This window comes from Adiantum capillus-veneris, chromosome 1, assembly GCF_014529385.1.
Source record: "Adiantum capillus-veneris isolate H3 chromosome 1, ASM1452938v2, whole genome shotgun sequence".
Classification (NCBI taxonomy): Eukaryota; Viridiplantae; Streptophyta; class Polypodiopsida; order Polypodiales; family Pteridaceae; genus Adiantum; species Adiantum capillus-veneris.
Window position 1 is genome coordinate 140,572,434 of NC_140931.1, and position 13,410 is coordinate 140,585,843.

Sequence of the window (13,410 nt, forward strand, 5' to 3'; positions counted from 1 at the left end):
ATGCCACGTGGCAAGGGCCTCCAAGGTGCATTAGATATAGTTGAGATTGAGATTGAAATGATGGAACGTAGCTCAAATCAAGGATAAACATAGTTTGATGCGCAGATACAGCCTTGAAAAACAAGGGTAGAATCACCAAATTGATGACTGAGAAGTCTCTCTAAACACAAAATCAAACTATTGTAGGATCAAATCGCAGAGTTGTGGTCTTACAACATTTTTCAACATCGGCCACCAACAGACTACAACTAATTATGCATGGAGACATTTGCTTTGTGTCTCCCATCCAAATGTAATCTCTCCAGCATTCAAAGACAAAATTCAAGCAATCATTCAAATCACACCATCAGACAACTGTAACTGGAAGTTCTTAGCAGTCGACCCAGATTCTATTTATTCAAGCAATCAAAGACATGCATTTGAGCGATAATTGAAATGATAGCATTCCACACCTAATCTTGCTCTTTCCAATTGACCTAAGACCGCCTAAAAATTTGAGAAGTCTTTAAAAATTTTGAGAAAAAATTGTGGCCATAAAGTAACAAAGTAAAATTTGGCACATTTCCACGACAAAATAGCGTGTTCAATCCGCTTATTGGATTTGGCTAATACACCAAGAGGATGGAGAAGTCATAAGGACAGGCAAGAATACAACTCCTTAATTGACAAGGATTGCACTGCTGCCCAAAATCATAGCTGCAAGCAGCACTTAACCTCTTGCGGAACAGAGGGGACTAAAAAGAATTCCACAAATCTGGCATTTTGTAGCACCTGTTCAAAGGTGAAAACTGCACTAACGGTTGGACTCCCAATATAGTGTCATCCTCCTCACCACTACTTATATAAGCAGATTCTGACACTAATCACATTTCCGAACCCAAAAACATGTTCAACCGTAATCATATTCCCACCGACAATTATAGCCCTATGCATTCATGGGCTCTTCGCCTTTCATACTCGAGATGTATTTGAAGTGGAAGGAACATTTTGTAATAGTCTTGCTGCCATAGAGCCTAGCCTACGTACTTCCCAATCACTAGTCTCACTACAATGGCCGTTGCCCTCTTTGCAGTTGATGACATCCACATTCGTCTGATCTACAGACATGCTTTTACTTGAATCATGAGCTTCGGATACTTCAATATTTTCATGTGCTGCACATTCCGTTAACTCAGTAGAGTGTCTGTTTCCATCATGCATTACAACTTTTTCATAAAAAACATCTGATTGTCTGTCTTCCCTTTCCTGGATTGTATCGTCCGTCCCTTTAACACTTTGTTCGTTTGTTGATGAAGATGAAAGCCCTTTCAATTTCAAGCTAAAGAGCTGAATGTATTCATGTTGGTACGTGGGATCCATCTATATCAAGATGATGAAAGCTTTAGACCACAAGCATTCAAAAATTATCCCTAAAGCCCCAAAAGATCATCGCTACATGTTTTAGGGTGAAAAACACTTACCTTGGACCTTGGTATTATCTTCATGTTGAAGCTTTCTTTCCACAAATGTAGCATCTTTTCATGAACACTACTGGACCGATACTCATTCGCTAGCTGCATCAAGCCACAAAGTTTATTGGTTGCATTTAGATATCACATCATTAGAGGAAGGGCTGAACAAAAGCACCTACAAGTATGGTGGTTTTTGGTCCTCCTAGACCAATTAGAGTGGCTACAAGGGGCTCCAATAGTTGTTCTTTGTAGACCTGTATAAGCTTAAAAATCAGTGTGCAAGAAGACCAACACCTACTCAAAACTCAATATTGAAAGCAAATATATGCCGAGAAGCTTGCAACAACCCTCAAAGACATACTATATCTGAACCAATGATGTAATCAAAAGGGGGCTTCAAAGCCTTAATCTGCGCTTCATCACCCCAGTTAAGCTCGACAACCTCAACAGTTCCAAGCGAACCTAGTCAGTTCAAAGTTGTGTTACTTGATATGGCCGCTAGAGGAATGGAATGACAAAAAATGGAAGGGCTAGAAACAAAACTCACTTTGAAACTAAGGAGCAGTGGAAGTTACAAACCCAAGAAAGGACTTTCTGAAGGAGAATGTGTTGCTCTTGCCATATTCCGTTCCAGATTTCTTATCAATAATGGTAGCACCTCGACCTGGTCTGTGGCTACCAATTGGCAGCCTAGCAAAGCCATGCCTGTTTCAGTAGCAAAAGTTATATATAGAAGCTTTAGTACCTGCTCCGGCAGATAATACCAATGTATTCATAAACTTGCGCTCCACCCACCAAGGCCTGCAAGGCCACATCCAGCGCCGAGTTCAATAACCCGCTTTCCTGCAAGTTTTGGATGGCTAAACTCCCCTTTCTTGCAATTTTGCTCCTGCATAAGGTTACGCACAGAACTTTAAGAATACATGCATGCCACATTTGTAGAACCCACTCTCTATAATCTAGTGGGATCGTGTTAGGCTTGAGAAATTTTCAGATAATTCTGGAAAACCTTCCCAAACCTTTTAACGCATATAGCCCCATAAAATCTTGAACCAGCTTCAAAAACAAAAAACCTGTCAGCTATTGTTGGAGAAGATTGTACTACATGGCCCATCCTTGGACACACATCCAGGTAAATCAAAGTGATTGCAATATTAGTCCTATATACTTTCCTTACTGAGAAAACATAAAACAAGTACACACACCCAGCTACAAAACGTCCACTCAACACTAATATAACAAAGTCGATAATAATGGGTAAAGAGTGAGTATCGGTTGACGATACTAACCTTCAAGCTACGTCACCTTACACAGCAGGCAAGTTGCAACTGAAAACAATAACCATGGAGGCAAATGTAGGTCACCATCATACAACCGTGAGAACATGTAGCAAAAACAAAATTTCTTTGGGCCTCATCAAAGCCACCTAATCACTTTACCTTTTATCTTTCTGTCTTTGTGTAAGGTGCAGCGGAAGTGAATGTTGAACTTTGCTCTCCGAACTGTGCTCAAGGGTTCCTTTTACTTACGGAAGGGAGAGCCTTCTGTTCCTATAGTGAGAGAGTGCAAATGATCACAAACAAAGTGGTTAACAATGTGAATGAAGGTGCTAAGACTGAGAGATAGAGAGAGAAGAATACGACACCAGACTGTTGTCAAACCCTCCTCCGAAGGCCCCACTCTCTATGGCGAGAGCGGTCTACTATTGATTGCACAAATCTCTACAATGCAATGGACTTGCCGACGATGTCGACGACGATGAGGACGAGGACGAGGACGAGACGGGCTGAAAACTGAAAACACTAAGGGCTGAAATCTGCAAATCTTGTACCTGCTGAATTCTGACTTTATGTCGGTGACGACGGCGATGATGACGACGCGACGACGATGCGCTGAAAATGCAGATGCTGAAATCTGCGAATAGCGGGCTGAATCTGACCTTGCGGCGAGGATCTGCTGCGGGAAGGTGAGATCTGCGAGGTTCGGGGGCTGCGGTACAGAATCTATATGATGAAAACTGAAAACGCTGATGCAGAAAAGGGGCTTGTTGCCGGGAATCTGCAAAACGCTAGGTTGTCCTGCTGATCCAAAAACGCTAGGCTGATCTGCTGTTTTGCTGCAAAAACGCTAGGGAATCTGTTGTGATCTGCTATCGCCAGGTTGATCTGCAACTGCAAAACCCTAGGGAATCTGCAAATGCTGAAAACGCTGGCTTTTCTTGATGGCTAAAAACGCTAAGTTGTTCTGCCGGGGGTCTGGCTGAGAAGGTGCACTGTCGAACACTTGGTCCCTGCCTCTTTTGCCAGAAAACACTAGCGCTAGCTTCTCTTATATACTACCTGAGTCAAATTGCCCTACCCAGTTTCCCAACAAAGTCACTTATTAATAATAAGTGAAATAGCTAAAATAGGGAAAATAGGTATGTGCACTGTAAAAATGCTCCTGATGGGTTCTGACTGTAATATCATGATCATGTTGTGTGCAACCAGAGGATATGCATCTACTCTAAGTGCCTGGACATGCACGGTCTCTGAACAGACTCACAAAAGTGTTAGAACACTTCCTAAGCTAACTGAACTGAACCCTAGTCATGAAGTAGCTTGTTCACGTACATAAGGTTAGATGTGCACGTAACTTCGTCTATAGTCATGCGTCTACCTTCTTCAAGAATCTCCGAGGATGAAAATTCCTGAAACCACTTCCAACACAAAAACATGAACATACCCATTCCAAGTAAAGTGACTGGAAAAATTCTAGTCTTCTTTAAAGACTGTGCATGCAATGTAGATGAACATATAGACGGAATGCCAAACCGGTCATCAAATAGATTAAAGCCTCCATAGGATTTGGTGCAATCCTTGGCGTAGATGGGGAAGGGGGAGGGTCGGAAAAACCTCCTGGTGGGGAAAATTCTTCTTCGCAACCTCCATGCAAAGTATCCATTCCACTTCGGGTCATGACCATACACTGAAGTCTTGGGTTCTTAGGTTCACGAGGAACTTAGGTTCTTGTGGTTCTTGGGTCTTGAGTTCTTGAGGTTCTTCTTTAGCTTGCAATCTATGTTAGAGAAGGATCTTCTCTTACCCGAGCTCCTCTTTCCCGCAGGCGCACGGCCTTGCGCTCACACCAAGGTTGCTTTTTCCCACCTCACGTCGATTGGCCGGCCGTTAAGTGCACGGTCCGCTCTCAATGAGTGAAAATAGAAACAAGGGGGGGGTTGGACAAGCCCTTCTTTCTTGGGTTTGTTGTCACTCTTCAAAAACACGATTACGAATTGACACGCCCAACTGTACGTGCGACCGCAACAAGCAAAAAAAATTCTTGTGGTTCTTTCCTTGAGTGATACAGAACACTGTCAAAGCTCTGATACCAATGTAAAGTGCAGCGGAAGTGAATGTTGAACTTTGCTCAAGATGAGTGCTCCGAACTGTGCTCCAGGATTGCTTTTACTTACGGAAGGGAGAGGCTTCCGTTCCTTTAGTGAGAGAGTACAAATGATCACAAACAAAGTGGTAACACGGTGAATGTCGGCTTCAAAAATCTTATCTTTCGTGCTAAGGTAGGGTGGAACCTTCGGAGCACCTTCAATGATCCCAAATTGCGCCTTCCCCGTCAAGAATGGATCATGTTATTGTAGGCAAATTCCACCAAGGGCTAAAAAAATTCCCATTGATCAGAAATGTAAGACTTCAATAAATCCAGAACAACTGAATTTGCAATCTCAGATTGCCCATCTGTCTGCGGGTAGAATGATGACAAGAATTGCAACCGTGTGCCTATGTTCTCCCAAACAACCCTCCAAAACAGGGGATCTCTATCCTCAGGCATGCCATGTAGTCTGAAAAAATGTGCAGTCGCTAAATAATCCAGCTTGACTATTTTCTTCACTAGAATGAAGTGAACATGCTTGCTAAATCTATCGATCATGGTCCAAATGCCATCATGCCCAGGATATCAAAAATGAAATCCATAGCAATACTTTCCCAAAAGGCGGGTGGGAATGGGTAAAGGCTGTAACAATCCCTGTGCCTTATGCCAATCAAACTTGACCTTCTGGCATACTAAACAACTGCGTACATAGTCATCCACATCTTTCTTGAGTCTTCGCCAAAAAAAGTAACGCTCCACACCTTTCAAGGTGGTGTCGATGCCGCGCTAACCCATAAAAGGTGGACAATGGCACTCAGTCATAACCTTTTCCCTCAACGGCTGTGTGACACACAACATCGTTTTCTTCATCAAGTAGCCATCCTGTATGGAATATCCCGCTACTACCTCCCCATTTGTATTCGAATAGATACATCGGAAAAATCCGGATCTGTGGCGTACTGATCAACCATGTCCTCGAAGCTCCTATGATGAATCGCGGATGTAGCCAAGACTAGTGGCTTCCGAGACAAAGCATCTACCACTGTCACAAAACGGGAGCATACACGAGCACGTAGAAATCTGAAAAATATAATACTTTGCAAACATGAGAGAAGGGAGAAGATCGACACAGTATTAGGGACCAGAAGATGGGCTGGTCCCCCCTCGTTAAGAGTATTCTTTATTCAAGGAGAATTCTTATACAAGCACGAGAACCCGAGGAAACCCCTCCGTTCTGAAATCTTAGACCCGAAGGTCGTGCTTTCCCGTAAAAGGGCTTGGGCACAAGGCCGTTCCTTCCCGTAAGGGACTTAGGCATGAAGCCGTACTTTCCCATGAGGGGCTTTCCCGTAAGACGGGAGATCCCTACAAAACAAACCACACAAAGCAATAATTCTCAATGCGTATCAACACCTTATACCTGTCGCTCCTTGCTCGGAAAAGCGACCTCCGTACTCAGTCGTCACACGAACACTTGCAATTTTCGTCGCCAAACTCTGCTCTAGAATCCCAACGCTAGCTTCTTCTGCTGCTTCCGACTTGTGAAAACTGGAACGCTGGCTACCCTTTTATAGGCCCTTGCACCCGGCGGGAATAGGGGCCGAAAAAGCAAAACCTGGCGCTCCTAGAGAGAGGAGAGAGAAGAATCGCTGATTTTGGCGCTTTGTAGAGAGAGGAGAGAGAGAGATCGCTGATTTTCAGCTTGCATAGCCTATTAGCGCTGGTTTTTTAGAAGGACTTGCTTTATTTTATTAATAAAGGGATGATCACTTAAAAGTGACCGGCCACTTAATAAAATAAAGTGTGAACCTGTTCAAACTTTAAAAACTCACTTAGTTAATGAAAACAATGCTACACAAACACATTCCAAGCGTCCCCGCGTGCAAAACACGGGACAGATGCAATGCAGACATAGCTTCCTCGCGGGGAAAGCATCAGCCCTCCCACGAAGGTTCCTGCTTTTCGTAAAAAGCTTCCTTGAACCCATCTTTATTCTTGTGCTTGCGTTCTTACGCGTATTTTCTTACTCAATTTGGATTTCCTCCTTAGCCTACGGGATGCCCCCTTACTGATGCACCCGTCACCCATCATGTGACGCATCAGGGGCACTCGTAACCCGGCCCTTTCCACCGAACTTACGAAAACTCCTTCGCCATGTTTACCGTCACCCATCAAATGACACATCAGAGTTGTCCGTTCTTGATGGCAATTCCTGTAGCTACAATCTTTTAACAGTTCTTAGTGCACACAATAAAATATCCTAAAAAAGAGATTAATCATTAAAAATAAGAAAATAGTCCAATTAGCAACACCCCTCTGGCTTCTAAACAGTTGACCTCAACTGTAGTGCTTAGACATATACCTCCAGTATCTCGGGATAAGCTGCTAATTCCTCCTGCGTCACGAATAGTTCTTAAACTTAACCAAATACTTCCATGTTATCTTTCCGGATCTGAGAGGCCACTCCTGATGACTTACTATCTGCTCCGGTTGGAGTATTTCTTCTGTTTCCTCAACCTCAGGAGGTTCCTCAGCACTAGGCTGGCTTGGAGACGGTCCCACATACGGCCGGAGTAAACTGACATGGAAAGCATTATGGATCTTCCAATTAGGCGGTAGCTCTAATCGGAAAGTGACATCATTCACTCGCTCAGTGATCTTAAACGGCCCATAATAACGGGTAGAAAGTTTTACCACTTTCCCCTTATGAGACGCTTGTTTCTGAAGTCTTGCCTTCTCAAACTTGAGTAAGACTAACTGTCCGACTGTTAAGTCTAGATTCCTTCTGTGCTTGTCTACAGCTTTCTTATGCTTTTCCTGAGAGCGTAGAATAGCTCTCCTAACTTGCCCGTAGGCTGTGTCCAAATCCCAGACACATTCATCTGCTGCAAAGATCTTGTCCTTAGTTAAAAGGATGGGTGGAAGCAAAGGCTTACCATAGAGAATCTCAAAAGGTGCTTTCCCTGTCGATGAGTGTATGGTATTGTTATACGCATACTCGACAAGAGGCAAATATTTCTCCCAGTCAGATTGCCGGTCTGACACATAAGCTTTTAACATATCCAATACTATGGAATTGGCTATCTCACTTTGCCCGTCCGTTTGAGGATGGTAGGCAGATGAAAAATTCAGCTTCGTACCAAGATTATCCATCAAGGCACGCCAAAAATTTCCTGTCATGCGAGGATCTCGATCACTCACAATAGACTTAGGCATTCCATGATGTTTAAAGATCTGTGCCAGAAAGACTCTAGCCATATGATCTGCTTTTATCGTTTTCTTGACTGGTATAAAGTGTGCTTGCTTGCTAAACCTGTCCACAATGGTCCATATCGCGTCATTTCCAGTCTGAGTTCTAGGGAGGTCCATGATGAAGTCCATGGCAATACTTTCCCAAGGTTGATTAGGCACAGGCAAAGGTTGTAGCAACCCAGGCGTCTTATGCCGATCATACTTCACTTTTTGGCAAACCAAGCATTCCCTGACATACTTATCAATGTCTGCTTTAAAGCTAGGCCAAAAGAAATATCTTTCCATTGCTAAGGTCGTAGGGAGAATACCCCGATGATCCGCATAAGGCGAAGCGTGTGCTTCATCCATGATCTTCTTTCTTAATGGTTCCGCCACACATATGGCCTGATGGAGGTAGAGATAACCGTCCCGGATGGAATAGGGAAACTCATTCTCTCCACGATGTAGCTTTCCCCAAATGGTGGAGAAGTCTGGGTCATTCGGATACAAATCCGGTAGTGCTTCTAATTCTTGGTGATACACCGAAGTGATAGCGTTCACCCTTGGCCGTCTAGACAATGCGTCTGCGACCACATTCTTACTCCCAGTCGTGTGAAGGATCTGAAAGTGAAACATAGACAAAAAGTTGGCCCATCTCATCTGCTTCTCAAATAGTTTCCTTTGTGTAAGAAAATACCGCAAACTCTGGTGATTAGTCTTGATCACAAAATCCGCTCCTAGAAGATAGTGCTTCCAGTTGGATAAGGCGTGAATCATAGCCGTGAGTTCCTTTTCGTAGATTGATGCATGCAACTCTGCATCCTTAAGCCGTCTGCTTTCGTAGGCCACTGCATGGCCTTCTTGGTTTAACACTGCTCCGATGCAATCACCTGAAGCATCGCAGTGAACCTCAAATGGTTTCCTTAAGTTAGGCACTATCAAAATAGGTCCATGGCTTAGCAAGTGCTTGAGCCGATCAAAAGCTCCTTGTTGTCTCGATCCCCATCTGAAAGGAATCTTCTTCTTTGTCAAATCATGAAGGGGTCCTGCTACATGAGCAAATCCTCGGACAAACCTTCGATAATACGAACATAATCCAAGGAAGCTACGTACATCATGTACCGTAGTGGAAATAGGCCAATCTTCTACCACTCGGATCTTGGCAGGATCCATACTCACTTGATTGTGAGAGACTATATGGCCGAGATAGTGTATCTCTGAGAGAAAGAACTCGCTCTTCTTTGCATTCACATGCAACTCATGCTTTCGCAATTCTTGAAACACTAAGTCCAAGTGCTTCCGATGTTCCTCTTCTGACTTAGAGAAGACGAGTATGTCGTCAAAGAATACTCCCGTAAAAGCTCGATACGGGCTGAAAATGCGGTCCATCATGCGATTGAAGGTCGCAGGAGCATTGGTCAAGCCGAAAGGCATTACCAAAAATTCATATAGTCCAAAGGTTGTGCGGAAAGAAGCCTTGTGGACATCCTCAGGGGCGATCCGTATCTGATGATACCCACTCTTTAAGTCTATGCGACTAAAGACACTTGCACCATGCAACTTATCAAGTATATCATCAATCCGGGGGATCGGAAAGCGATTCTTGATCATGATCTTGTTTAAAGACCTATAGTCTATGCACATTCGAAACGTGCCATCTTTCTTCTGCACCAGTAGAACTGGAGAGTAGTATGGTGAAGCACTTGGCCGTACTAACCCATTCTCTAGAAGCTCGTTGACTTGCTTCAAAATTTCCTCTTGCTGAGCAAGACTTACCCGATAAGGGGGTTGATTGGGAGGCGAGCTACCCGGTATGAGATCTATGCGGTGATCTTCCGGGCGTACCGGAGGGAGTTCATCAGGAAGTGTTTCCGTGAAACAATCTTTGTACTTTTCAATAAATTGAAGACGCTTAATTTCCAGACTAGAGAGAAAGTCCCTACTAGTTTTATCCTTCTCACGTGCAAAAATCAAGTAAGCAGAAACACACTTCTTCATTTCTTTCTTAATGGAGATATGGCTTACAATTGGGAACTGCCAATCTCCTGCATCAGCATGAATCTTTATTTTCTTACCCCCATGATCAAAAGTGAGGGTCTTTTCCACATAATCGGGAATAGGTGTCATGTGGAAGTGCCATGGCATACCCAAGATGATATCACATCCCTCGATGGGTGCCATCAAAAATGATTCGCGGTCCTTGTACTCGCCAATCCGAAGATTGAGTTGTCCTTGCACGGGAGTTGCATTGGTTGTCAACCCCTCGAATGCCGATCCGGATGTAACCGGTGTGCCAAGCTGAGCCAGTGTGAGGCACAAACGTTCCGCGGTATCTAGGGAGATGAAGTTATCCATGGATCCTGGATCATAAAGAATCAGTACTCGCTGGTTGTTCAAAGACCCCCAGCCCTTCAGAAGTTGACGCTTCCCTTTCTCCGTTTCTGTGTTTCCTTGGACATCTGGAATTGAGTTCGAGCTTGGCGGTGCGGGTTCCTTCCTTGCTTTTTCTTGCCTCGTAGAGGTTTGTTCTTGCCGTTGCTGCTTTAGCGGGCAATCCGGTTTCATATGTCCTTTCTCGCCACAGTAGAAGCATCTTCCTTCCTCTCTGAAAGTTTGAAGTTGAGTAGGAGAAAGATACTTGGTTCGCTTGCCATTGCCCTCTGGCTTCTTAGAGTGATCATCGTCCCTAGATGGAGGACGTTTTCTTCCTTGGCCCCCTTGGTCATCGTAAACCCCTCTTTGTCTTGCACGGTAAGTGCTATGTTCCATTTTTCTGGGCGTCCCAGTTGAGTGCAAATCCTCAGCAATGATTGCTGACTCCATCATCCTCTGAAGAGTATCATGCGGATACACTTTCATACTCTTTCGAAGCTGCGGTTGGAGACCCGCTTCGAATTTTCATTTCTTTTCCTCGTCTGCAATCTTCATGAAGGGAGTGACCTTGAGAAGAACCGACCAATACTTGTCCACATAAGTCGTTACTCTTTCATGTTCCTTCTGGGCAAGCCAGTCCCATTCCTTTCGTATGTCCTGCTCGAAGTCAGGTGGAAGAAATTGTTCATAAAATTCAGATTTGAAGCTCTCCCAAATTCTGGCCTGAGAACCTTCCAGAATCTTGGCTAACCACCAATTACTTGCCGTTTCCTTGAGATGCATCCCCACATGGCGTAATTTGGATCTTTCTGTGAAGTGCCCATTGGTAAAGGCGACTTCAAATTGTCTGATGAAGGACAGTGCTTTGGAGATGTCTCTCCATCCGTTGTAGGTTTCGAACTTGATGTCCTTGTCACCCGATTTGAAGACTCTCATGCGATGTTGAGACTTGCGACCATGCTTCTTGAATCGAGGCTTATCTTTAGGTTGATGTCGGGTAGTAGCACTAGCGGCTTCCTTCTTCTGACAAGATGATCGAGAAGTAGAAGTATAATCAGGAGAGTAGGATGGAGATGAGATAGAGATGTCCTTGCTCTCGTCTAGCAAAGAGAGCGCTTTTTCCTGGCCTTTCCTTGGAGTAGGCCGTTTATTCCGATCCGAAGATCCTTTGTGCATCTCGGCACGTTCTTCTTCTCTTTCCTCCTGTGGTCTCACGCCAACAGTGTTGTCTGGATGCTTGGCTGCATCAGTTCTATTCGTTTTCTTCATTCCGCCCAAGAGCTTTTGGACATCTGGCAACAGTAAAATTTGTTGCAAATCCGCAAGCTGAGCTTGCACTTGTTGAAGCTCCTCTTCAACGCTTCTCCCTTGGCCCGACATGGTTCTTCCCGGAATCGTCCTTCTTTGCAGAGAAAGAGAGGAGTCCGAGCTCTGATACCACTGTCACAAAACGGGAGCGTACACGAGCACGTAGAAATCTGAAAAATATAATACTTTGCAAACATGAGAGAAGGGAGAAGATCGACACAGTATTGGGGACCAGAAGATGGGCTGGTCCCCCCCCTCGTTAAGAGTATTCTTTATTCAAGGAGAATTCTTATACAAGCACGAGAACCCGAGGAAACCCCTCCGTTCTGAAATCTTAGACCCGAAGGTCGTGCTTTCCCGTAAAAGGGCTTGGGCACAAGGCCGTTCCTTCCCGTAAGGGACTTAGGCGTGAAGCCGTACTTTCCCGTGAGGGGCTTTCCCATAAGACGGGAGATCCCTACAAAACAAACCACACAAAGCAATAATTCTCAATGCGTATCAACACCTTATACCTGTCGCTCCTTGCTCGGAAAAGCAACCTCCGTACTCAGTCGTCACACGAACACTTGCAGTTTTCGTCGCCAGACTCTGCTCCAGAACCCCAGCGCTAGCTTCTTCTGTTGCTTCCGACTTGTGAAAACTGGAACGCTGGCTACCCTTTTATAGGCCCTTGCACCCGGCGGGAATAGGGGCCGAAAAAGCAAAACCCGGCGCTCCTAGAGAGAGGAGAGAGAAGAATCGCTGATTCTGGCGCTTTGTAGAGAGAGGAGAGAGAGAGATCGCTGATTTTCAGCTTGCGTAGCCTATTAGCGCTGGTTTTTTAGGACTTGCTTTATTTTATTAATACAAGGATGATCACTTAAAAGTGACCGGCCACTTAATAAAATAAAGTGTGAACCTGTTCAAACTTTAAAAACTCACTTAGTTAATGAAAACAATGCTACACAAACACATTCCAGGCGTCCCCGCGTGCAGAACACGGCACAGATGCAATGCAGACATAGCTTCCTCACGGGGAAAGCATCAGCCCTCCCGTGAAGGTTCCTGCTTTTCGTAAAAAGCTTCCTTGAACCCATCTTTATTCTTGTGCTTGCGTTCTTACGCGTATTTTCTTACTCAATTCGGATTTCCTCCTTGGCCTACGGGATGCCCCCTTACTGATGCACCCGTCACCCATCATGTGATGCATCAGGGGCACTCGTAACCCGGCCCTTTCCACCGAACTTACGAAAACTCCTTCGCGATGTTTACCGTCACCAATCAAATGACACATCAGAGTTGTCCGTTCTTGATGGCAGTTCCTGTAGCTACAATCTTTTAACAGTTCTTAGTGCACACAATAAAATATCCTAAAAAAGAGATTAATCATTAAAAATAAGAAAATAGTCCAATTAGCAACAACCACCGAGTTCTTTTGTCCCTGAACGTGGACAATCTGGAAGTGAAACTATGACAAGATGTAAGCCCACCGCATCTGCTTTTCCGAAAGTTGCTTCTGTGACAAGTAGTGTAAACTCTGATGATCAGTGAAGACCGTGAAATCAGCTCCAAGTAGGTAATGTCGCCATTGAGTAAGAGCATGGATCATTGCCAAAAGCTCTTTCTCATAAATTTGTGTTGTCAATTCTGCCCTCGAAAACAATCGGCTTTCATAGGCAATCACATGGCCTTCTAGCAT

The 13,410-nt window shown here is 44.4% G+C and overlaps 1 protein-coding gene across 1 annotated transcript in view; it reads right to left on the minus strand.

The window, feature by feature from the left end:
* Positions 1 to 525: 525 nt before the first annotated feature.
* LOC147465693 (S-adenosyl-L-methionine-dependent methyltransferases superfamily protein) overlaps positions 526 to 13,410 on the minus strand; it is a 31,445-nt gene continuing 18,560 nt past the window's right edge. The window contains exons 4-9 of the mRNA XM_086521426.1: positions 2,247 to 2,340; positions 2,031 to 2,156; positions 1,813 to 1,913; positions 1,631 to 1,705; positions 1,461 to 1,553; positions 526 to 1,359 (exon numbers count right to left, since the gene is read on the minus strand). Of these exons, the coding sequence (XP_086377552.1) occupies positions 952 to 1,359; positions 1,461 to 1,553; positions 1,631 to 1,705; positions 1,813 to 1,913; positions 2,031 to 2,156; positions 2,247 to 2,340 (897 nt within the window). The 3' untranslated portion in view covers positions 526 to 951. The remainder of the gene's footprint in view (positions 1,360 to 1,460; positions 1,554 to 1,630; positions 1,706 to 1,812; positions 1,914 to 2,030; positions 2,157 to 2,246; positions 2,341 to 13,410) is intronic.